The sequence below is a fragment of the Thunnus thynnus genome, chromosome 8, assembly GCF_963924715.1.
Source record: "Thunnus thynnus chromosome 8, fThuThy2.1, whole genome shotgun sequence".
In the NCBI taxonomy this organism is placed as follows: Eukaryota; Metazoa; Chordata; class Actinopteri; order Scombriformes; family Scombridae; genus Thunnus; species Thunnus thynnus.
The window spans coordinates 31,656,423-31,683,970 of NC_089524.1; the positions used below are offsets into that span (position 1 = coordinate 31,656,423).

At 39.1% G+C, this 27,548-nt stretch overlaps 1 protein-coding gene across 3 annotated transcripts in view; it reads right to left on the reverse strand.

Annotated features, from left to right (window-relative positions):
• nlgn1 (neuroligin 1) overlaps positions 1–27,548 on the reverse strand; it is a 355,494-nt gene that overhangs the window by 189,602 nt on the left and 138,344 nt on the right. For all 3 annotated transcript variants that reach the window (XM_067597948.1, XM_067597947.1, XM_067597949.1), the window contains one exon: positions 19,466–19,618. In XM_067597948.1, coding sequence (XP_067454049.1) covers positions 19,466–19,618 — 153 coding nt within the window. The remainder of the gene's footprint in view (positions 1–19,465; positions 19,619–27,548) is intronic.

The following is a 27,548-nucleotide window of genomic DNA, read 5'->3' on the forward strand; positions in this document are numbered from 1 at the left end:
AGAGATGTGACAGAAACCTCTAAGAGATCAAGCAACATTTATCCAGTTTAGTAATAAATGGTGAAAGAAGTGATGATGAGCTGTGGTCAGTCTGCCAAGCTCATCTCTGAATGCCAACAACAGAGAAAGTCAACCTTCCACGCTATAAGGCACTGAAACGATTAGTCAATCAGGGAGTTGTATTATATCTTAAGTTGTATCTTAATATTTGCAACATTGCACAATGATCTTAGAAGGCTTATGCATACTGTTTATATGCTTGATACAGAATCCCGTAAATGCAAAACTCACAGAGGAATTTTACAAGAAGACATAAAACAAGAACACTTAACTAAGAGGGGCGAATATACAATCGGAAAGAAATCAAGTGACAACAGATAACAAAAAGAATAAGTAGCCTTAATAAAAAAATAAAGAAAAACACCACAAGGACCAAAATAACAAGTGAAAGACAAAATATAAGATAATATCATTACTGTCTTTTTGGTGGATTGACAGTTTCTTTAAATCATGTTGCTGCATTGTCGTTGATACAATCTGTTGCCCTTTAAGGTTGCCGTTGGGATGAAGTAATGAAGTTATGGATTGTATTTAGAATGGTAAAAAGGACAGCCAATGTTTCTGAAGTGTGGTTATTGTCATCAGAAACATGCGTCTTTTTCTGATAAATGTATCTCTGAAATATTCCACTGTATCTATCTGAAATGTTTCACTATATCCTCAACTATATCTTCAAATAAAGGTTCCCAAAGGTTCTGTGATGACAACAGACCCAGCAGGGTGGGGGCAAAAGCTGGTAAAATAAAGGTGTAGATTGGAGGTAGTGGTTGGTATATGGTTATAACCTGGGTTTCATGCGGGCTGTTAAAGGCTAGGCTCAGGCAATAAGCTGGGTCAGCAGCGGTTAAAGTGCAAGTGTCAATAAATGTATGACGGAGTAAAGGTCTCCCTGGGGCGGTAAATGAAATGCTCCTTGGTTTTCATTTCTCCATCAGAGAAGCCGCCGTGGACACACCACCTTACTCACACAAACACACACACACACATGCGCGTGTACACAGCACACAAACAACTTGTCAACACCATGACCAGTTCACGGTTCCCATGGGGCTAGTTATGAACCTGCAAGGCCAGCGCTTATAGATCTGTACTCAGGTTCTCCCCACTAATACAGACTCAACACTAATATGTTGTTAATACGTCTAGGAGGTGTTTCTGCTGTTTGCTGGTTAGACCAGACTAAAATTGAGCTATAATTAACAATATGTCTGGCGTGATGTTCTGGCAGGAAGTTAAAGGATCAGTACACCTAATTTACTGAAAAAACAAAAACAAAACACACACACACATACACACACACAAACCCAAAACATTTTCCTCTATTACCTCTAGCAGTATCTAGCCATGCAGATAGTTATGGTTCTATTTGTTTGGGGTTTTATAATTTCTGCCTCTACCCCAACACAAAGGAGGTGAACAGAATTTCGTTGTCATTGAAAAATGACATTTAAAAAATTCAACAGCATCATGTTTCTCCAGAATGAGTGTCCCTGTTACTATGGATAATCCACACAACAAGCTGCAGTTTTCACTGGGACTATTTGTCAAGTAGAGAGTAGTTTTTATTGCTACATCTCTAAACCTGGACACATAAATCCCAAACTATCTGCATGGCCAGATACTACCAGAAGTAAAATAGAAAGTATTTATTTTGTGATTTGGGTGAATTAATCCTTTAGAATTCAGTAAGAGTTTGACTAATACATATTAACCTTTCTTTTAAAAGAATATATGATACAATCAGTGTTGTTACAAACAGGTTTTACTGGGGAGGTTTGGTGTTCAATGTTTTTATTTTATTATTTTTAATGGCATTCCACCATGACCAGAATGAAACACTGATTAGAAAACTAACGCTAATTAATTATTTGCTTGTTTCATATGAATATGGATGGGAAGATGTGATTCAAGGGCATACATCCTTGTCTTAGACACATGGATGTATAGATATATCAGTTTTTTTTATCTATTTTTGTTGACTTTGTCATTGTAGTGGGTCTTATTTAAAGCCGTAACACATGCCATGCTAATTAAAGTGCACCAAATTAAAGACAGGCATTTGCATTCTAAAAACTAATCAAGGGAGACACATCAGATTCAAATGACAGCCTCACACAGCGAGTGAAAGAGGGAGAGAGAGAGAGAGAGAGAAATAGAGGGAGGAAGGAGGAGAGAGTGTGTTGATTAATAGAAGGTGTGTGTGTAATGAAGATAGATGTTGGTGTAAACACAAGTAGCTGAGGCCCCGCAGTGCCGTTGTGCTGAAGGGGAAAACAGAATTATTAATAATTATGCATATTAATATTGATGATTAAGTGGCTGATATTAATGGTTACTTCTCTAATTAGCATCAGCAGGATGCAATATGCTGCAGATTAAATTTGCACATGCAAATCAAGCGATGAATCTGCAACGACGCAACAAGTCCTCCAGAGTAAACGGCCAAATAGGTTGTTTGACCATGTGACCCCAGAACGAGCCATAGGAGCTTATATCAACAGTGATCATCAGGACCAATTAATTTGTCTGTGCTTTCCAAAACTGTTATAAATCACTGTTTAAAGATAATAATGTAAACTCTGTGTTTAAGGTTTGGCTAGGTTTAGGCACAAAAACCACTTGGTTAGGGTTAAAATGATCACTTAAAACGTGGTGTGGGTTAGGGTCAGGGTCAGGGTCAGGGTTAAAGCTACTACTTCCTTAAAGTCAGGCAACCTTCGTCGTCATGGTGACAGTAAACACCATGACAATCGTAGTTATGTTTTTTAAAAAACTGTCCCAACAGTTGGAAACATGAAGTGGAGAGTGGTCTCCTGAAGAAAAGTCCACTTTCTAGGATCTAACCAGCCACCCAACCCACCACCTCTGAAGATGGACCTTATATGGTCGTCATCTGAACTGTAATGTAACTATAGGTCGTTTTTGGCAACTGACATTGAGGCTCAATGATGACACTGCACCCATCTTTCTCCCTCTGTGTTTAGCCAGAGTTACAGTGTAGGACAACAGACCTGAGGGAGCGACAACATATGAGGCCCCTTTTTTTTCCCGTCATCACAGTATTCACTATTCAAACCCAGCACCAAGTCACTGCACAACCTCAGCCAGAATGTAAGAAAATTAAGACTTTTATTTTGATAAACTGAGAGTCAACATGAAACTGGAACTTATAGGGATGCTGTTTCAGAGGTAAGAAAACCTCACTCAGATTCACATTGACGTTTTACAAATAATTCATCTCTACAATATAACCTTGCTAAACAGTATGCTGTGAAATTCATAAAAAAAATCTATGAAATATAGTTTAGTATTTTATACTTCCGTTTTTAGCTGCCTACAATTTCCCACAAGCCCAAACCATACATGCGTTAAACATTGCCAGCTTAACGAGGGCCTCGACTTTACAAATACCGAAGGTCATGAGTCCAATTTTCCCCAGCAGAATCCCACCCACTTACAACATTTTTCACTAGCCTCCAACTAAATTTTGTAAATAATAACACCTTTTATTTATACCTTTAATTACTGTGTTATCTTTACTGTAAATTGTATCTTCCTACATTATGGTCTAAATGTCCTTTCAATGCATTTTCTACACTTTTGGACTGCAGAGATTACAACAAAAAAGTTGGAAATTATACAAACATGGTTGAAATGGAAGTAAAGGTTAGAATACATAAAATACCCTCATTACTCTGCTGGTAAATTTTACTGGGAGTTGTAGTTGTTTTGAATACTAGCAGATAAATTATTGTTTAAAGCTGCACTAATCAATATTTTTATATCAATAATGGATGTGAAATGTGAAAGGAGTCACTCATAGTGATGAACCCACATGCTCAGTTGCCCTCACCTGCTTTTAAGCCTCTTTTAGCTCACAGTTTTGGTTTTACAGCCTATAATTTTACTGCTTTGCTTCTCATCAATCTTGTTTCCAGCCGCGGCAGGAAGTTGTTTTCTGTCCTGGAAATAAAAGACTTCAAATGAACTTTGCCTCGTGTCTCACTTGTCAGACAGACTGATGAAGGGAAATTAGTGAGTTACAGAGGCTAGTGGGACAGCAGCTGGACAGGAAGTGAAATCAGGTCTTGTGTAAGGATTTTTGCGTGGGCATGTGTGAGGCCACACACACTTGGACACTTACAGACATACACACATATTCTCTTACTGGCTTTTAAATTATTCACGTGACAAAACTGTCTTTTTTATTATAGATATCGATGACTTGTGTATAATATAATAAGACATGTTTCAAACCAATCATGTCAGTACAGTTAGAATGTATAAAGTACGACTGATTGTTGCCTTTTGAAAATACATCTTATGTCGATAAATTATTCAAGTGAATTCAAATGAATTGGGACAAAAAGAAGCCAAGAGCGAGATAGAACAGCGGAGCTTCAGGGAGATGGAGAGGAACAACAGGATCCTCCTCCTTCTCCTCCTCATCCTCTTTTATCCTCCATATTGTTCTATTATTTCCGCTGGGAAAAACAAATGAATACACGGCCAGTGGTGAGAGCAGGCGCAGGGAGAAAAGAGAAGGTTGACCTTTGAGAGGATTATGGGATTTGTGTTAGAACAAAGCGAGGAGGCAATATGGCTGATGTATTCAGTAAAATAGACTATTTACCAGTGAGACGCCGTGATTGCAAAAAGAAAGCAAGACAGTGGCAGACAAAAAAGGAGAGGATCACTGTTAATATAAAGCTTTGTGAATAGCTGTTCACTGGGAGCCCAGGGGGGGTCGTGCACTCTTACTGGCAGAGTACAGAGTAGTTTGTCATTTAAGTGAGGTGGGAACAGGAGGGTGCAGTTTGATGGATTGCACGTTTATTGTTAAACTTCTCAATATTATACTGGTTGTCTATGGGGACTCAACTGGATCAGATTCCACACCGTACGCATGGATATGGTTTATTATGACTCATCTCTGCTTTTTAAGAGAGTTTTATTGTTCCCTGACGGTTTAATGCTGTTTCAAATACATTTTGATGTAAAAACTGTCAAGTTAGGAGATATTGAATAATACAGTAGTACTTTAGTCCCGTATCAGTCACAAGCCTGAGAGAGCAAAGTGGTAAACAGTGATGGGAGGGGGAAGACACACACAGACTGAGGTAAACTTAAAGATACCAGAGTGGCAATGTTTTCATGATGTCAATATATGTCAGATATTCTTCATTCTCTGCTTACTATGTGCTGGCCCGAAAACATCTCATCTCTCATTCCCTCCCAACACACACAAACACACACTGCAGATCGAGTGAAATGAGATTTGGATTGAAGTGTTTCAGTGCAACAGCATTGACCAGTGTCTGGTCAGGGGGAGCTGCAGGGTAGATATAAACACTGATCTGTTTTGAGGGTTGATACTAATATTGGTATTTTTGACTGAAGCAACCGCTCACCTAAGGGCCGCGCTGGCCATGTTGTTTACCGTCAGGGGGCACTAAACATTCAAATTCAATTATGTAAGCTCCAAAGCTGAGCATTTCATCTTTCCTTGCTTTGAGATTTTTTTATTCTTACTGCAAATGATTAAATTATCATTTGTCCACCTCTTTTTAAACTTTCCATCCTCCAGGTTAACTTTCCTTTAAGCTCTAGACAGAGGCATTTTGTTGTCAGATGTTAGCTAACCACTCTGATGACCTAAAGATCTCCTCCGGTTTTAAGACATATAAAAATATTCTGCTTGGAACAATCATTTGTTTCTGATATGTTTTTTCCACAAAAAAGTTCAATTACTTGGTTAGGAATTCTTAAAATTACATCTACTCCTTCTCCCTCATTAAAAAATCCTGAATCTATGAAGTTTCACTTTCAAAAGTTTAACTGCTAGACAGAAGATATCTCCTAGTTTACTGAAAACATCATTCTCAGTGTTTGTGCACTGGAGGCTTCACGTTTCCACATCACACTTATGTAAGTTGTATACCAAACCAGGATCAGCTTCCTGAATCATGCTCGTAGACCCGCCCCTTTAACTTAGATTTTCAATGAGCACAGAGGAACTTCCCTCTTTCAGCAGACGGATGTGAAAACAGCCTTCTAGTGTCAAACTCTGCACGTACATCATTCTGCACAGTGAAGCTCAAACATCCAACTGTAGGAACAAGAAGAAAAACATATTTTTGACTGGATGAAGAGTAGGAGCAAACTGAAATGGAGTTATAACTAACAAATACAAACTAATTAGCAGGCCAGGTTAATAAATAAATTCCTCTGAATGAAATAGTCTTGCAGGCCAGATCTGGCCCCTGGGATGGTAGTTTGAGGCCCCTGCTCTATAGAGTCTGCACTGCTTAGTACATCCTGCAATACAAAAATGCTGAGATAAACAATGAACATACTGTAATCTTATTGTTCCTACAATTTTAACAGAAGTAGAACTAAAACATATTTGTCCTGAGGGCGGCGTTATCGAGCAAGTTAAAAGAAGTATCAAATAAGTCCCTTAGCAGCATGAAAGTGCTCAGTAAATTTTATGGAAATCGACCCATGACTTATCAAAAAAAATAGGTTAGAAGAACTTCAGATGTAACCCATTCTTCAGTTTCATTACCTTTCCTCAGTCTGTGATCTCATATTAACTGTAATAAAAGCCACATTATTGACCAAAGTGATATTGGTCTTACCCTCATACACATAACACACGCAGTCACACCGCTCCCCCCCTCCCTCCCCGGCTGCAAGGCGCTCCTATCTGACCTCTAAAAAATATGGCGACGGCAGATTTGTGGCTCGTGCTGATAACCAATCAGATGGCTCGTGTCGTGCGGGGCGGACGACCCCCGTAGAGCCTTAAATCACATTTTCTCTTCATCGTTCTCTCCCTCAGTCTCTCTGTCTTCTTTATTGCTTGTTGGCGATGGTTTTATTCGGTGGCGGCTGATAGTATGGTGAGTTCTTCAGCAAGCCGCAGAGGCTGACAGCCTGAGAAACTGAAAGGATCAAAACCAAGCTCACCTGGAACTACATCAGGCCAGGGAATAGAATAACATAGAGCAGAATGAGGCAGTGATCTGTATGGAAAATAAAGTGAGACTTAAAACATCTAATCACACACACAGACAGTTGCTCAGAGACTGGACTGGTCCACTCCCCTACATATGTAGTTTACATTGATCAGAGCTGTTACACACCACACACTTTGATCCTGCCGCGACACGTGTCCATCTGCTGTACTAGCCACATTACACACACACACACACACACACACACACACACACACACACGTGCCCAGGCACACATACTTATGCTCAAGCATGCACTCACACACAAGCTGAGGCCAAAACTTTGATCAATAAATAACACTGTCACAGGGGGTTTTGTGCACAGACATACAGACACACACACACACACATGCAGTTTGCAGTGAGGTACCTAGTAATAGCTTAGTGTGGACGGATGTAATCTCTGTTTGTTTCTAGATCCATCTCTCCATCTGCCCTCTACTCCCCTGCCCAGCCAATCAGCTTCTATCCCATTTCTAGCCAATCAGCTGGCCTGTATGACCCCCTCTAGGCCAACAGTAGCATCAGTATAACTCCCAGGACACACAGCCTACCTCTACCTGAGCAGCACGTGTGCGTCGCTGAACTACTGCGGCTGATACGCGTGTGGTGTTCACACAGACAGCGTTGCTGCTGTGGCGCTGCTACTGCCAGCTCTATCTTTCTACATAGAGTTTGACTTTTATATTGGCCATCAATAATAGCATGTTTCATATCATTTCATTATAAATTTCATTTATATTTAGTTTAGACAGAAAAAGGTTCATAAGCGTGTGTATGGTGGTGTCTGGTTGGGGATACTCCTGTGTCAGCCACATACACTCCTCACACAGGAAAGGTTTTTTTTTTAATTGATTATATTGATTTCTTGATTTCCAGTTAAACCCCTGCTGTCACTGCTCCAAGTGAAGAAAATCCCTCTAGACGACACCAAGTTCCCCAAACGAGCTAAACAAACCTCTGACAAACAAACCTCCAAACTAACTGTCAGCAGGGAAACTGACAACAAATAAGGAAAATAACAACACCAAAACTCCCACTGGAAGCAGGTAAAACAACCGGCAGGAGCCCCAGTTTGAAATAATATCACAGAAAGTGAGCAGAAGTTGAGAAAAGAAGCTCCATCTGCGCTGGAGTTCCTCGCCAGAGAGGCTTCCTGCCCCACCATGCACCACGCAGGCTGACCAACAATGGTGACACTTCATGTCTGTGACATATTCTACAGATATAGACACTCAAACTATAGTGAAACTTGTAATGTTGCTGGTATGATGTTGATATGACTCTCAACAGATAATTTTCACTGTCTATTTTTGATGAGAACCACCTGCGTCATGTGGAAAAAATAGGCGAGACACCAACTCTCTAGATGACGCACCGCTGCAGCTGTGCGTGAGGCTGTGTGGCTGCTCTAAGCTGTTAACAGGGGCGCTGAAATGAAAAGGAAGAGGTTCCACGACATACACGTATGACACATGCAAGCTGTGTGTCCTGGCCGTAAGACTGTGATCCAGATTTGTCTAATGTATGGACCACATACCAATGTGGAGGGACGGAAGAATCCGAAAAAAAATCAAATTCATCAGTTATGTCTAAACTAATATACTCTATATTACCTCTGTGAGTTTAGACAAGGTAAGTTGGCATGGAGACGAGTTGGATGGATTGATGTTTCCGGGGTGTGTCTGTCCAAACTGATCAAAATACGATCAAGTTTTAGTGTCCCATATTGATCAGAGTGCAGTTTCTGAGCCATTTCCCTCCCTTATGGTATGGTAATTTGTAATAAGGGTTTGGAGGTTTTGGGTCAACATACTGGATATCAAGACAAACATCACCAATCGGCTGCACCAATAAAAAACCAACAGCCGTGGCCTTTAAAAAACCAATATCACAAAATCCCCATCATTTATTGAGACCTAGCAAACTATCTTGAAGTTTGCACAACAAAATGAGTTTATTATTGATTAGACGGAGCGGAAGGGAAGCAGGTAAAATGCATGCAAAGAAAATGAAGGTGTAAAGAAGGGCAAGAGGACAGACAAAAGGGAAGGAGGTTAAAAGAGAAGAGAGGACTGGCTTAGTCTGAAAGCTCATACTGACTCCTAATAACATAATGAGTAATATTGGCATACCATGCAGAAATACTGTGATTGTAAAAGCTTTAATTTCTGTTGCTTATGTTCTAAAATGCATTTTGATTTTTCTATCACAACTGATTTCCTGAAAAACTAACCGTATGAGATTTCAGACCACACAGGGCCAATTGTGACAGTATGATAAGTAGAAGGAAAACAAAGCTCAAAGGTATTTCTAAAAGTTTTTAGCATACATTTAGCACATTCTGCAGTTTAGTTAGTATACTTCAGATTAGTAGAATTAGTAGTGTTTTTAGTAGAAAATGTTAGCTTTAGTTAGTATATTAGATGTTAGTATTTTTAGTATTTACATCATTTTATAGTTTAAGAGCAGGGCAAGGAAGGAGAAAAAAAAGTTAGTAAAACAAAAACCAGATAAAAGAAAGCAGAAAAAGACAGAAAGGATTTGTTAGTTCAGAGTGTGTCACAGAAAGAAAACATGTACATGCAAGAATATAGTGCAGCTACTGGTTTCATATGACCACTTTGGCATCACAGAGCATTTTGTGTCTTGCAGAATCATTACTGCATCTCTTTTTGCCTGTTTTAATATGAATGAGAATGACAGACACTAGAGAGCAGCAGAGTGATGATATCATCTCTGACAGAAGTTTAGCATTTATATATATTTATATTATATAATCATAATTTATAAGTCACAATGTACAGAATTCAAAAGTTAAGTCTTTGTTCTACTCTGGGTCAGTCTAGATCCTGGCAGTTTTTGGAATAATATTATTCATGTGCAGAAATACATAAATACATGTAAATATATGTAAGTAATAGTAATTCTAACTACACATTAGTCATTTGTAAAGCATGAAAGTTTATTCTTGATCTTAGAAATAGTTAGCTTTTTCCAGAACGTTCAACTATATCACATGATCTTCATCAGCAGAGTTTACTCAGTTGTCATGGAGATTGATCTGCTGACATGTGAGCTCTGTGGCTGTTGTTATTCCATCCTTGACACTTTTACAAGGTCTCGTCCATGTTGGCTTAAATGTAACCATGAAACTTCTTCAAGCCAGCATGGACTAGTAAAGCTAATAAGTGGATGTTGAATTGGTGCGTAATTTATACTCTCAAATTACTAATTGTTAGGCACAGTTTGTGTTCCCAAATGCTGAATGTGCATTCTCTGCAAGCTGCTGCTTGAGAGTACTGGCACCTTATAATTCCAATTCAAGCACTTCAGCCATTATACATTCTGAAACAAATGGGCTGAATGAAACCAGCAACTATTGTGTTCATGTATTGATTGATTTTGAAAAATTGGAAGCAGCCAGTGACTAGGGCCATGTACGACTCACGAATACATGAAACATGCATATTATTGTGTGCATAATGGTGGGTTGGTGGCAATTGGCGAAAGTTGTGGCAACAGACGCCTGGCGTCATGGAGCGTGCCCAGATGGTCGTCTGTTGTCCCGGCACCAGCCAGATTAATCCGATCCCTGACGCATCGGCAGAGCTGCTGTAAACCTTTCCACGCCAACCTTCCTTGTTGCCAGATCACCATTAGCATAGCTTCCATTAGCATTGTAGCCCGCTCTTTGAACAAAGCACCATGCCAACAACAAAGAGCCAAATGAGCAGGACACAAACACACCAAGCAATGGCAGACTGAGAGGACCAGAGGACCTCACCATGGCTAGGAGACTACTACACCATAATGCCGGGACAGTGCCAAAAAAAAAAAAAAAAGAAAAGAAAAGCAAGGAGCATTTTCCAAATAGTGGACACAGTCCTTTTAGCCACAAGATAACAGCAGTGACAGCTACTTGGTCCAACTGATATGTCACTGAAGGGTACACAAACAGATTCATAATGGAGCTGCCATTAGTTGATACTTTGGCCAAATATTTAAAGTTCTAGTCAACTTTCAGCTGCCATTAGCCGTGTTAAAATAGAATTACACAACCAGAGCATCCAGGTTAACACAAGAAGTCAATGTTCACACTAAACTGTATCCTCATTAAGGCTGGAACTGTATTTTCACCATTGTAAAACACAAACATTTCCCCTGAAAGCCTGGCTGATGATGGCATACAGTATTTATTGGACTCTAATAAAAGATTTAATTTGAATCATTCAATTTAGAAAAATAAATTTGTAATCAAACAAACTCAAAGCGTATCCATCGTATCAAATGGACCAGACTGCATTCAATTCAAAGGGCAAAATTAGACCGATGTTACTCCAAATCTGACAGGAAATGATGGTCTCTGATCATATTATCTGTCTCTGTTTGGTCTGAGGTTTGGCTCTTCTGCAATCTCTGGCAATGCTTGAGCTCATATATTATTTTGGTACTTTATTTAGATAAAATGACTAAATCTTGAGACTTTGTTGGGGCTGTTGGACATTATTTTGCAATTTATCTTTCTGTCTGACTGTCTGTCTATACCTAGAGGCAATATGAAAAAAAAAACCTGGATACTTGGCACAAATCTCAAACAAGTACTCTGCTTCTCAGCAGTAGCGGGATAGAAATATTGCAGCAAATATTACAGCATGTCTCAATGCAGCCTGTCCAATGATCAAAGCTCTCTCTGCCCCAAAATAGCTGAGGAAATGTTTGAGCCTCACTTGGCTAATTTACAGGAAGAGAACATCCAAGCAGCATGGCAAAGGTCTGCTGATGATACATATTTAAACACACACACACACACAAACATACTAGATCCTATCCTATTAATGTTTAATATGGGTACAAATGTAGCAACAAAGGAAAGCCTCTACGCAAGAATGTTTTGCAACATAAAACGGCTTACAAAAGAGTTAGCTAACTAACTGAGGACATTAGTTTTATCATGTATATTGTATATCTATAGCACAAGGGAAACAGTTCAGAGAAATCAGGTCACATACAAAATCAGACCATATGATTATACGCACTGCAGTACGGCAGTAATATGGTTTTCTGCAAATCTGTATTTATATGCAGCAAGTTTCATTTCGATACATCAGATTCCTCCCTTCCTCTGACTTTATTGTGGAAACACAGTTCACTTATTTTAACTGAGAATGTGCCTGAATTTTTACAAATAGTCAAATGTTCAGCGGTGGACACAAATTTATGTGTATTTCTGGAAGCCAATCAGTATCAATTTCAGTTTTAGCTGGACTCTAGATGGAATTATTTCGAATATGAGGATGCATTGCCATGTAAATCTTTCCTGATCTTTCCGTCCATCACAGCAATAGTTTCTCTGTCTGAAGTATTTGTTATGCACAACATATACTATACATGACAAAGAAATCAGCTTTCTCAAGGAGAAATATAAGTGGGGAAAAATGGGTTTTTTATACACAAAGTTTAAGGAAACAGATTACTCCAGAAAGCTGACTATATGACAGAGTGACCTTTTTAGCAATATGAATCAAGTTTTTCCGACTTACAGTAACTCACAGTAAGATTAAATTTAGATATCATTACCAAAGAGGGTGAACAAAGTAGAAGAGATTTTCACTCCCTCTGTTCATCACTCACTATCTGAAGTTGCCAGAAGCTGTGACAGGTTTAGCTTACTTTCTTCCTATTTTGTATTGTGGAGCAATACAAAGTATGTAAATGTTTTGCAAAAATCTGGGATCAAAAAATAAAAAAACGCCTGTGCAAAAATAAATGTGTTACTACTGAACTGTCTCAAAATGTATGTGCTAGTAATTTATTGGTCATACATATGTATATCTACACATAATGAATTTAATCAGGTTTAAGGAAAGCTTACCTCAGCAATACAAATACAAATCCTGATGTTTGGGGTGGGAGTAATCGTTACCCACTAATAAAGACTCAAGTGAAGTACTTTGTTTAAGGGTCAGATGCTCTACACAAGTTTTTGAACAATCCTGGTCAGGGCTACTAGCACAGAAGGATGGAGGGAAGGAAAAAAAAAGGAGCAGAGAGACACCAAAAGAGTAATGAACTAAAATCATTGGGGTATTTGTTTCAGGGAGAAAAAAATTAATAAGCATGAAAATAATTGTTCTCAACACTTAGCCAGCAGGACCAAAAACTTACGGGAAAGAGGAACCCCAATTACTGTGGAGGGAGAAAAGGAAAAAAGATATATATATATGAGAGAGAGAGAGAGAGAGAGAGAGAGTGAGAGAGAGAGTGAGAGAGGGTAATATTTGGGAAGGGTAAACATTAGGGATAATGCCTGTGTGACAGGAAATGCTGCTCAAGCAAACACACACAGTCCTAATTTGGATACAATTAAAGCCATGCTGGAGCTGATGTATGTGTGTTTCCGAGTGTGTACATGCTGAAAAATGACAAGTATACATGCTGTGAATTTTCCCAGCATTTGGGCCATCGTGGGACACTAAATTACTCCACTGACACCCAGAGTGATAATGATTAAAGGAGACCTATTATGCTTTTCCTTTTTTTCAGTTATGTTACAATATCAGATGTTCATATTAAATGTTCATATTAAAGTGTCAAATAATGAGGTAAATGTATGTAGAAGCACTCCCTGTGAGCAAAAAGCACTGGCTTCAGACTGCTCTGAATGTTCCTGCTTGTACTATTCCTCCCTGCATTATTTCTAACTGATCCGCTGAACAAATCGAGATCCAAATATCTCCATATCTTGTTGTGTTGCTGCAAACAAAGCTCTGCTAATTCAGTGAGGAACCTGTAAATTCTTCACAGTAAATGTATCCCGTTATTTAGTCATTTGAAAGCTTTTAATATGAAGCAGTAAAGCAGGAAATGTTGGGTTTGCATTGGCAGTAACTTAACGCAGCTCTGATATGGCTGCCCCTAGAAAGGCTTCTGGGAAGCTGGCCAACCAGAACAGAGTGGGCTCATCTAGAGGGGGGCCTTAAAGAGACAAGAGCTAAAACTGTCTGTTAGAGACAGAGGCTGAACTGAGGGGCTGCATAAAGGGCCAATATAAGATAAATAGAGTTTTTTGAACTGTATATCATGCAGTGCTACTCTTGTGGAGTCCCAGAATAAAAATAGAGCTTGAAATGGGCATAATAGGTCCTCTTTAAGCTAACATTTTTTAAAGCTTGTACCACAGAGTAACACTGTTTTGGTCTTATACTATTTTTTTAGGAGAATGCTTGCAATCTGCTTGGACCCTGATCATTATTTTGGTTGTTCTTTGTTTAAACCAATCAGAGTGCTCTTTGCATCATTGCAATTCTGCAAATACTTTCTAAAGATTTCTACATAGAAAGATTATAAATTCATTATTTATTAACTATGTAACCAATCAAGTTATATCAGTTCAATCAGCCAATCTGAGATGCCAACTTCTGCATCTTGTTCTCTGCCTCTGGCTGCATGTTGCCTCTTTTCCTGCATGGTCCCTTCTCAAGAACAGGCTTTTTAAGATGTGATTGCAGTGCTGAGAGCAGGGGCAGAGTTAGAGAAGCAGAGAAATGGATATTTTACTGGCCAGGTATATCTTAAAACAATCAGAGGCTTGATGAATTGGCTGGATGGCTGATGTATAGCTGGAATGGAAGGGGTATTTGGAGAAGGTTTGAGTCAGGGAAATGCACCTCATCAATCAGCATGATTAAAGGTTTTGGCCGGGCCGAAACAAACTCAACACTGTGAGGGGCTGGCCTTAAAGGTATAGTCCACTGTTTAGAAGTGCAACAAACAGGTCCTGTGGAAGAATTGGATTTGTATACTGTATTGGGAGTTTCCCTTTCTTGAATGACTTTACTAGATGTCAAACTGCCAACAGCAAAGTTCCACATCTCCCTAATTTCTCAAATATTGACATAATGTTATATTTACTGGGGACAGAGGTGAGGACAGAGATGTGTTAAGGACGAGACATATCTCTACATGAAAACATAATGACACAACTTTCTAGCGTCCTTGAAAATAGCACCATTATTCACTTGTCTGAATATATGAGTATTACATCTGGATGAGAGTGCTTAGTTTCTTAATTAATTCAAGTGTTAAAGCAGCCAACACAACAGCAGAGTGTCCCGTTATAGACCAAGGAGGAGTTAAATGATCCTTAATAATGATACTTTGACACCATAGCATGTATTCCAGTAACACCCCATCTGCACACAGGAGAAACTCCTAATACATTAAACACACACACACACACCCGTGGACACACACTGACAGTAGCTTACTATATACGTGCCCCGTGGCCAAATCCATTGTAGCCAAGGCCCTTCACCGATAAATACAGCTTCGTGTCAGCAGCTCTGCATATTTAAAGCCACTAATGGCTTCCTGCAAAGCGCTCGCTCTTGAAGACACACACAAACACACACTAAGCCAAGGAGAAAAATCACTGGTGCGAGAGTAGGGAATTCTGTCAGCAAAGCAGCATCTCCAAGCGAACAGGTGCTGCAATGGCTGGATGGGTAAGGTCACCCACACACTTTAACCAACAGAGGCTAACCGGCCAGCTGGAGAACATAATTATGAGCCTGGGAGACAGTTGAAAAATTATTAATGAAGAAAGATATTAATAGACTCTAAACTGCTTTGTAGTCTTAAAGTCAAGCATCTTAAAATCTATTTTTCAAATGTGGAGTACCTTGTGGATCCTCATGGATGGGACACACCCAAACTCATTTATTCATTATATCATGCATGGTCAGCCCCTGGAGGCTTTTAGGAACCATGCCAAAGGAGGTTTTGATATTTGACCTGATTGGACCTGATTCTTTTTCTTTTTCTGGATGAAAGTCATGGTCTGATGGAATTTGTTGCTGTTGAAATCTGTATTACCCCCTTTCCACTAATGCAAACCTAGTTCTAGTCCTGAGTTTGTGCAGTGGTTCACAGTTAGTTCAACTTGTGAACCTTCTTAGAACCAGCTTGCTTTTCCATGGGCTAGAGACCCAAGTCATTACATAACTGTACATGCCTCCAGTTTCCTAGCAACGCTAACACCAACTTCAAGCAATTCAACTACAACATAGTAGGTGTCCGCCATTGCACAGTCTTAAGAGACGCAATGCATTTTGGTTTTGGTTGGTCATGGTAATCCTGCCCCCAGCCCCTGATGTAAGTGGTTCTTTCCTCTAGACCAGCAGTGTTGGTGCCACTCTGGAATCAGTTTTCCTGGCTGAGAGCTGGTTCTTTGGCTTTTGAAAAGCAAAAAAACTGGTTCGAGATGAGGCACCGGCTCTAAACCAGCCCTCAAACTACATTGGTGGAAATGGGACGTGTGTGTGTGGTCATGATTATGTAAAAAGATTGAATAAACAAACCTAGGCACTGGCTCAAGAAGCTGGACAAAGCGTGAAAACACCCAAAGTGTATATCCACATCATTACGGCATGCTTTTACATAGATTGAGAGCCAATAGCAACATTTCAAATTAATTATAGAGATAATGTTGGCAGTTTCCTAAAACATGTAGCTTTTTTACACTAGACTAAATGGCACAACAGATACTTTTCACAGTAGTGCTACTTATTAACTTACTCCTATACTTACAAAAACATGATGACCAACTGGAAAGCTCAGCAGTTATGAGTCCCATACCTACTATAGTTGAATACACACTTTCTCTTTGTCACTCACTCACACACACACACACACACACACCACACACACACACACACACACACACACACACACACACACACACACACACACACACACACACACACACACACAGCATCACATATTTGGTGAGGTACAGCCGTATGCTTTTGTCCATTGCCAGGGGGGTAAACACAAACACATAGAGCCTAATCTGAGAGCAAACAGCGGCGCCTCATGTTAACCAGCAGGGATACAGTTCCTCTCAACACTATGAGGCCTGCAGCGGTTCAGAACTGCAGCTTCACACTTACAAAAGATAGGGAGAAAGACAGAAAAAAAGATTCATGGAACTGAGGATTCAGTCATGTCCAAAATGAAAACATTTGATTGTTTGATTGTTGTTGCGCTTTGTATTGTTTATCCTTTTTTTTGCTCTTTTTGGCATTTTCATCCATCATTTTTTAAACTAATTTGACCAATCACTTCATAACTATAAGGTTATTTAACTGTGCAGACTTCAGCTGCATCACTGTGTAATGCTTACGGCCATTAGCACTTACTTATAGAGAAGGTCGTGTTGTGTAAATGGAGAATTCATTGGCTCTGAGGTTAGGACTCCTGCCTCAAAACAGGAGGGTCCTGAAATTTCAGCCCCAAACACATGCAGGTTTTGGACTGTGGATGGAGGACATGCTCATAGGTGTGAGTGTATGTATTAATGTGTTCACACGATATTGTATCAACATCTATATACGGTTTGTATATATAGGGATAGTCTCCAGCCTCCTCGTGACCCTAAAAGGAATAAGTGGGTATTGAAAAGGAATGAATGATTGGTAACTGCAGATGATGGAGTGCTTTGTTTAATATCCACTTTTGTGGTTTTGGCAGGGCTCGAAGGTTGCTGAGGGGGGTTGTCCATCCAGTCACTGGCTGACTGACAGTTATATCTCCAAGAGACAAAACCGCAGTTGCTCAGCTGGCATTCATGTGGAAAATTCCTACTTAGTTTGGGTTTCTGTCACCTGATTTCAAGCTGCCAGAAGACTTAACGATGGAGTGTTTCAACAGATCACACACAACAAAACATCAGGCATTTCACTAATATGATGCACATTTGTAATTTAAACAAATGAATATAAGTCATATTAAAGAGATTAGAGCCTGAAAAAAATGATGAAAGAAGGAAACAAACAGACCACCTGCAGGGAACATACCGTTGAGATTCACGTTCTATTTCTGCTATCAGCATCTCAAAGAATCGCCTTTAAGCCTTTATGCTCTTTCTTAATATGCACACACACAAATATATGCACACACACGCTGCTAGACAAACAGTATTTTAGTTGAGTGAAAGGCGGATATTGCCCTATATCTTTATTCTGGTATAGTTTAATAAGAAAGGGAGAAAACCCCCAGAAACCAAAACAACATGGAAATGAAATTGTTTCCTTCCATCCAAACAAATGACAGCGTAATCTCATTTAGGATGGAGGCAACGAATCTTTGTTTCTGTCATATGTCACAATATATACCTGCCCCCTGGGTAAGGCAGTGACATCCATATGCAAGAGAAAGGAATTAGGAATAATACTGATGAGAATAGATACAAGAGGAAGAAAATGGAGATAGGGATGAAAAAATTTAAGGGACTGAAGATCAGAGAAGACATGAAAGATTAAAAGCAAGCAGTTATAAGAAAGAAGACGGAGAAGGTAGATGCGTAACAATGCATAAAAAAAGAGTATTCAGCTCTGCAATGGATGTGACATTTTTGACATATACATGTCAGTACAAGAACGACACCATTATGTACCAGCAAACAGTTTAACACAGTTTAACATCATCAAAAATGAAAGCTCAGATATCATTGACAGGATGTCATAATATGCAAATTGAGCTTGTTTGGAATTGTCCTTTACATCTGAGAAAAATGCTTATCAGGCATTTCTTATTAGCATAAAATGGTTGGTACTGTAGCATTATGCCCATAATATTTCAAACAGCTGTTGGTATCATCACACACTGAAATGGACTATAAAATAATCTGCCCCAAAGATGATGGAGGGCTTAAAAAAATGAAGACATTATTTTTAAGTCTACTTTGCCTGTGACCTTTCTAATATTATTACATTACTACTTAAAGGGAATCACAACCAAAATCCCCAAACATTCAAATCCAGCCTTTGGATATAAATGTCTGAATTGTGATCAACAAAGCAGCACCAGTGGAAAAGAATAGCAAATATGACAACAACAAAACAAATAAAAAAACAACTGAATAAAACCAACTGAGGAGTTCAGATAAAGCACCAATTATTGGCTAGAACCCAAATGGGAGGAGGAAACAACTTTTTTCCCTCCCCATTTAAGCATTTAATTCTTGGCAAGAAAAAAGATGCAACATAACAAGACTAAGAACGGAAGTTAGAAAGACAAAGAATGTTAGCATTGCGGCTAAGCTAAACACTGGAATGTAACACCAAAAGAGAGCAGAGAAAGAAAGAAAGATTACTACTTTTAGCATTAACGCTAAGCTAAACTCTTTGGAATACTGCCAACAGCACAAAGGAAGGAAGATAGAAAGGAAGGCATTTCTGACATAATATCATCAGCAGCAGCGTATGAAATCAGAGAAAGAAAGAAATGAGAAAGGTAGGAAGTAAAAAAAGAAAGAAGAGGGTAAAGAAAGAGAATATAACATGACAATGGTTGCGTATCACACTGTGCAGCAGATTCCTTACCTAGGACGCCCAGCCGGTAGTTGACAGTTATGACAATCACATTCCCATAGCTGGCCAGGATGCTGCCATCAAACATATTCCCAGTTCCTTCCATGTAGGAGCCCCCATGGATGAAAACCATCACTGGCTTGGGGCTTCCACTCTCCCTGATGTCTGGAGAAGGGGTTAGGGGAGGAGGGTGGGGGGGAGAAGGCAGAAGGACTGATTAGATGACAGATTGAAGGTGACAGCCAGAGATGCAATTTCAATACTTTAGGGGGCTTTGGCCACCTCTTTAATTTTTATTTTTTTTCTGAGTAATCTTGGCACACTGGCTTTTTAATATGGAGATCTTGTTAGTCAAAAGCGTCAAACCATTCATTTTCCTATGTACAGGCTGTGACATGTTTGCGGTGATTGGAAAATGCTGTTTTATTTATTTATTTGAAATTCCATATAGGTGTTAATGAAACAGGATATTTAATATGTTGAGTTTTAATTTTCCTGTAGGCAATGGACTGTCAACATGCAAAAGTGGCAATCCAAACTGTCACATTGAGGTAAAAGTTTTCCGATTAATCTGAAGGAAAATCTAATGAAAACGGCATATTAGTTTTGACATTTTTATGAAAAAGCACCACTTTATTGAAACTTTAATTTGAATTCAGGTTAGCACTTCATAGTTGTTTAGCTGCAGGGAAATGTTTTGCCTTGATTTTGTGAATATAAATGCTTGTGAGTGCTTATTGCCACCAGGGGAAATTAAATGGAACTAAAAAAACTGAATGGGACACTTTTATTTTTCAAGATTTTAAAGGGTTTTGTGAATGTGAAGGACAAAATGTTGATTCAGCTTTTAAATTACAGCGCAATAATTTCCATAATTACAATGTAATAGGACAAATACAATTTGTGGTAGATGATGAGTTGTTATATTGCCTAATACTGCCACAAAGCTGGAGGTGTGTTTCAATTACAAAAGGAATATTTTTGCAATGTGTAGTCACAACCATCAAATATGAGGTCAAGGTCAGGAGAATGGCGAGCCTGCTGTTAGAGGCAAAATTAGACATTAAAATGTGTTACATCTGGTTGATTAGGTTGGAAGAAAGGAGGTTGTATTGTAAAGCTTTAGCCCTTGATGTAGTTCTAATATGGGCTGGGTTGTGAGCAAAAAGGATGAGAAGACTTGGAGAGATCTAACAACACGCTGCAACCCATGTTCAAAACAAGGTTTCACTTTCATCTTCTGTATCTCTGAGATGAAGCTTTTCATCTTGCTTCCTAACTATCTCCATCACTACATGATTCAAGATTCCATACTTTATTGCCATATCAATATGATTGATTGGAATTTAGATGCAGCAGTATACATCGTTTATCCCACTGATGTTTTACCACTCAGGGACTCAGGTCCAGAGAGAGTTCAGTGAGTCTATGGGGAATTAAAAATTAACCAAGCAAGAAAAGAGAAAAGCGTTACTGTCGAGACGAGAGAATTAATTTTTGTGAGGGCAGTAAGAGAGGCAAAAGGCTAGTTTTTGAGTCTGAAAGTTTTCCTACAGTGTGTCTAAAGTACTCCACGAGGCAGACAAAATAATGTAAACACCTAAGGGAAAAACTTCTTTTCTGAAGGGACTTAACAATCACTGTTATGAAAGTGGCTCAAAAATGCTTTTAAATTTTATAAAAGTGCCCTTTAAAGTCTGCTGTTATAACGTCATGTCAGTATGTTTCCTATGATGAAACTTTGACTTACTTTATTAAAGGATTAAGATAATAAGAAAACTACTCAGGCAAAAAAGTGATTTTTTTGGTGGTTTTACTTTCAATTTTACCTTATGGGTAAAGGATAAAGTAAACTGAGTAAACAGGACATTATACAATAAAAAGGAGGAAGGAACTAAATATTATAGCATATCTACATATTGGACAACTGCTGAAATTGATTTCTTCCCAACAGAAAATGTAAAATAAACTAGAGGTCTTCACAGATCTAAAATGTTGGACCTGATATGAAATGGACCCGTGGAAAACCTACCCGAACCCGACGTGCATTAATTAATTTTCAAAAAACAGAGACCTGACCCGAATAGACCCGAATATAACAGACTTGATCCAAAATGCGGTCGACTTGAACAGAAAGAGAACACAAGTACCAGCAGCAGCCTGCTGATGTGATGTGATGTGCTATCAATTAATTCGATCAATTAACAAGCAGCCGTTGTGGAAAAGAGCAGCAATATTATCATAATAATGCCCTACGAACGAGTCTAATGTCATAGAAATGAAAATAATTAGTTTATATGCTTCAAACACAGATTTATAACATATAATAACTAAAAATCCTACCAACAATAAAATCTTCTGTAGCCAGCTGGGTGATAGACAGACAAACCTATTTACTCTTTATTTTATTTAATATAAATGAATAAATGTAATATCTGGGAATCAACTTTCAAAATTAATTTAACTTAATTTAAATCTTGTAGATGACTAATTTTCCTAAAACAAGTCTGGCTTCAGTTCCCATGTCATAACCTTTTTCTCATCTTTGCGAACTATTTGTATAAAACAGGAGCAAACCAGGAGCAACTGATATTCCAGTTGGTTTTACATCCTTGTTCTCCTTTTCACGTCGATTCACTTCACAGTTTACATTCTCCTCTCACTCCAAACGCACTGTTTTCTCCTGCGGTGATTGTGACATACCACATGATCAGAGCTGATACCGTGTGCACTTGGGTCCATTCGGATCCACTCAGGTATTGGACACATTGACAAACAGACCTGAGACCCGCTGCAGTAAAAGGAGACCTGACCTGACCCGCTTAGACTGTGTAGAATTTGGACTTGGTGTGACTCGAGTCGGGTCTTGGTTTCACAGAACAAAGTGGACCAGTGAAGACCTCTAAAATAGACACACTTAGAAAAAAATTTAGTGGGAAATTGAAATGAGGAACGTCTATGCTGTCTCCTTGTGTCTGTTTGTGTGTGTGCTATATTTGTCCTTTCCTCCATTTCTCTCAGCATAGAACTCATTACATCACTTCTGTCATTCTCTGTCCTTTGTAGTGTTTTTTTTTTTTCTTCTTCTTAGTTGTCCTGCTCCCTCCGCCACAGCAGGCAGTGGCCACAATGTAGGCACATCATAACTCTCCTCTGGAAGGCTTCCAGAAACTTGTGACAAAAAAGGTCAGGGGATTATGGCAAGAGTGTGTGTGCTGGTGTGTTTACCGAGCTATACAGATATGTGTGTAGATAGAAAGGAGAGGAGGGAAGACAAAAGGAGCAAATTACAACCATGTACAATACTGGTGATGGGGATGATTATTACAGTTGTATTTATTTTGTAGTGATGATGATGTCAGTGTAGTGCTGATAGTGCTGGCAGCCATGACAGTGGTGATGATGATGATGATGATAACTGACAGCTTTGATGGTGACAATGACAATGGTGTTTACGATGAGAATAACAATGGTGAGGATAATTATATCAATGATAATGACTGAAGGTAGCCAGAATGGTGATGATGATGTTGATGATGATGATAATAATGATGATCATGACAACCATGGTGGTGATGATGCTGATGAGAGTGACAACCATGACAATGACAATGATGTTTATGTATATGATGGTGGTAGCCATTGGTGTGATGATGATGGTGATGATGATGATGCTCCTGGCAACCATAAAGTGATGATGATGTCAGTTATAAATATGGTTGCAGCCATGATTGTGAAGTCAATGTTGATGATGGCGACAACTCCGACACTGACGATGATGATGATGGCAACCATGGCACTGCTGATGATGCTGATGATAATGCTCGTGGCAAGCATGATGGTGATTATAATGTCAATGATAATGGTGGCAGCTATGATGGTAAAGACAATGTTGATGAAGGCAACAACTATGATATGCTGATGGTGCTGATGGTTGTTCATGATAGTGCTCATAGTAACCATAACTGTGATGACGATGGCAACCATGACAGCAAGGATGGTGTTGATGAGAATGCTTGTGGCAACCATGATGTGAAGATAACTTTGCTGGCAACAACCGTGACGATGTTGATGGTGCTAATGTTAATGATGGTGGCAGCCATGATGGCAAGGATGACACTGATGGCAATTATGGCAACCATAATAATGATGACAATGTTGTTGGTGGTGATGATAATCCTCTTGGCAACAATAATGGTGATGACAATGTCTATGAAAATAATGGGACCATAATGGTGAAGACAATGTTGATGAAGATAACTTGGATGCAACGGATGAGAGGAAGCCACGAAGGTAAACACAACATTGAAGAATAGAATGAGGATAACAACCATCAAGATGGTGAAAATAAAAGAAAAAATGAGAATGACCAATGAGATGAAGACAACCATAATGATGATGATGTTGATAGAAAAGAATACTGGAAAAAAAATAAAAATGGAAATAAAAAATGAAACATGAATTTGTTGATTATAAAAAGGCTTCCAGGATCTAACCAAGTCTTCACCTATAAATAATGTATTTTCCTTTGAAGGAAACACAATATAGGTGATTTCTCATGGAACTGTGATTTTGACACTTCCCTGCTTGTATATATGAGTTCTCAAGCATTACATGAATATATGAATTAATTTCTGCTGTAGCGAGTTACATCCAATGCGGCCGTAGCTTCCTCTTTGTGTCCAGCACTGAAGGTCAGCAGTAATGAGGTGAGGTTAGGATAAAATTGTCTTGGCAGTGTTTGAGCATTTGATGGATTTACCTGAATTTATCTAGACTGACTGGCTGAAACAATCCTAGCGTATATTAAACACACTGTACCTTGAGGTTTTAAGTTTATGCAATCCAGCTTGCTCTCAGCATGGTTTCCTGGCATCATTCATTGGTTTCCTTTGCAAGACTCTGAGCCAAAACCCACTCTAAACCCAATTCTCTCCCTTCATTCCCCCAATTCATCAATTAATCCTCATTCAGCTGATTGCAGTTTTCCTCCTTTCCCATCATCTCCTTGCTTAAAGTGAGGTAATGGTGTATTTGGAGTAATTAATTGAACATCCAATGTTTACATGATTATTTGTAAGATCAATATGTCCTTTTATTCCTCTCTTTAAAGTAAGTTGAAAAGATTTCACTTTTCAATAAAGATGTTTGGAAACAGGCGGGAACATTCAACTGTCCTCCAAGGTTTTTCACAGCGAGCAGTGAGATGAAAGCTTGCTTTGAGAGGAGCTAAAATGAGATGCAATCTTGTAGTGATTCAACCATTCAATCTTCCCGGGGATGAGTGTGTGTATGAGGGAGAGTTAGTCAGACGAAAGGTACCATGCCAACATGGAGTAGGTCATTGCTTCCTCGAAGATCAGGTCATGATCAAAGAGATTCAGGTGCTTTAGATTTCTCCTAGCAAACCCTGAGAGATGCCCCCGGGCTATTGCAACAGCTTTGGTATCCTCTCCCTCTGTTGGTGTAGAGGACTTATCAAACCAATAGCAGACACGAGCAGTAGAGATGTTTTTTTTTTATCCTGGCTTCAGCCTTTTGCTGCAGGGAGCAAAGCCATGGGGACTCTAGGCAAAAAGCAAATGAGGCGCAGTAGTGAAGACCAATTCAAACACTTCCAGACGAAACGCTTCAGTGTAATCAGTGCAAATGTGCTGGTGGATCTCAGTAGAGTACACATCCACTGGCATGTGTAAGATGACATGGATATGAATGTGTAATGACATGCAGATTTGATGGCATATTTGCTTAAATATGCCATATGCAATTCAATATTTGCCAGTATAATATTACGTTTGCAAATAACTGCTGATATTTTTAGGAACTTAAACTGCAGCTTAACTAATACTTGTGTTATGATAAAACAAGTCTTACTAACAAATTAATTTAAGGACTTCCACTAGGGAAATGATAGCATTGGCCTCCCACAGCAGTAACATTGGAAGTAGTGTAAGGTTAGGTACAAGGTCAGGGTGTGTGAATGAGTCAACAGAGTGTGTGTCTAAGCTGGACAGAAGGAGATGGTGGTTCTTGCCTGTCTAATACCATCAACATTTGATTATTGTAACAGTTATGTTGATGTTTTCCGAACTTGGATTTTATTTACATCCAATAGCCATTGTTTCTATCGATTATGATTACATTGCTGCCACCAAGGTGATTGCTGAGATCTAGGAACATGGAAACATGGCAACATTGCTAAAAGTAGGCAGTAGGCTAAAAAAACAAGCTTTAATTTTCTGTTAATTTTTTTGTTAAATGAGTGCATACAACTACAGCAAGTATGGTTGGTCCAAACTGAACTTGAAACTTAAAACCGCGGTGAACATCTGACTGCTCATTAGTTGCCCTGTTGGACGTGTTTTGTTTTTTTAGGATATGTTTTTGGGCATTTTTTGCCTTTAATGAAGAACTGATCGTGGAAAAGCAGACAGGAAACAAAAGAGGGAGGGAGGGAGGGGTATGATATGTAACAAGGGTCCCAATCCGGAGTTGAACCAGAGATGTTGCAGTTTTGTGGCATGAGCTGCACTCTGCCCTGCTGGATGTGTTTTTTAGTGATTTCCAGATCTTAACAGCAATTTTATTATATCCATGGCCTGATTTTTGGAAACAAAACCCAAGTTGTAATAAATCAAACTTTTCCTCAAATAAATGTTGTTGTTTTGGTACAACACAGGGACTTTTTGGTTTCTCATTATAATACCTGGTAAAGTTCACTGAGTTGCACATTTTTCTCCTTGATATCTCATAAGTTTTGATATTGGCTATATTAGTTTAGAGTTTTCATTTATTTATTCATTTGTTTGATTTTATAATTATAAGTAGGCGTAATCCTTTACTGAGATCCTAATGTTATTGCAATTCTTTTTCTTTTCAAAATTTCATTGCTGCATTTTCATTTGCAAGCTGGTAAATAGTAGCGTGGAGGGAGGTTTTATTTTTATTCCATGGATGTGACATCAAGCAGCCTCAAGAGTCAGAGTTGCAACTTAAATGTCACCAACTGAAGCCTCTGGGTGAACTGGATGGAACAAGGTAACACATTCCCCAGTTGATCTTTTATGATCTTTTTCTTTTGCTCTGGGATTATCCTCATGCTGTCAGCAAATCTATATTCTTGTGTCCTCCACACTCAAAGTAATATATCCATAGTGTATAGGAAGATTAATATCACACAGGTATTGCCATATAATACTTTATATAGGGTACCAGGGGCCCCATAACAGCCTTGTAGATACCACAGTTCATGACATCGCCCCTTCTGTATACCCATTCTTAACTACTCCAATAATATTCACTGTATAAAAAACGGGAGCTTCTAACAAATCCTCAGCTCTCAGGGACTGTCCTGTTTACATCTCTGTTCCCAGCACAAAAGGATTACAAACACCAGCTTTACGGAGTATAAAGAGACTGTAAAATCCAAGATTTCCTTGGTGGGAGGGGTGGGGAGGTTAGGGGATGTCCTCATTGAGTTTGCATCTGCAAGGCGACAAGAGGTCAAGGGTTAAGAGCATCAAGAACCGCTGGGGGGGGCAATCCCAGCCGATCAGAGTCTGCAATCGAATGTGTGACTGTGTGTAAGTGTGTGTTCTCGAGCATATTTCCTCTATATTAAACTGGATTAGTCGTCTGCCCTGCATCCTTTATCGAGATAATACTTGAAGCTTGCTGGGATTTCATTGAATAGATCTGTGTGAGCTGTGTGACTTTCTCTAATCGTATTGGTGTGTGTGTGTGTGTGTATGTGTGTGTATTTGTGTGCAAGCTCCCAGAAAAACAGCATGATGGCATAGATCAAAGGGATCCGGATGGTTGTGAGTCTTACTTGGATGTAATTGCTGTTTACTTCGTCACATTATACAGTAGAGGTGCCTTATTAAGACTTTCTGCCTGTCATTAAAGTTGCACTGCAGCAGCCTTAAGGGGATACGACTCTATCTCAGGGTTTTATCAAGGACATTTTATTCCTAATATGACTTTTCAAAGGCTGCTTGTTTATTGCGATGGAGCAGAGGTTCGTCTTTTTTGTATTGTTGAGATTAATGAATTTCCAGCACGCCGTCGTAGCTTTCAAACAGCACTTAATTTA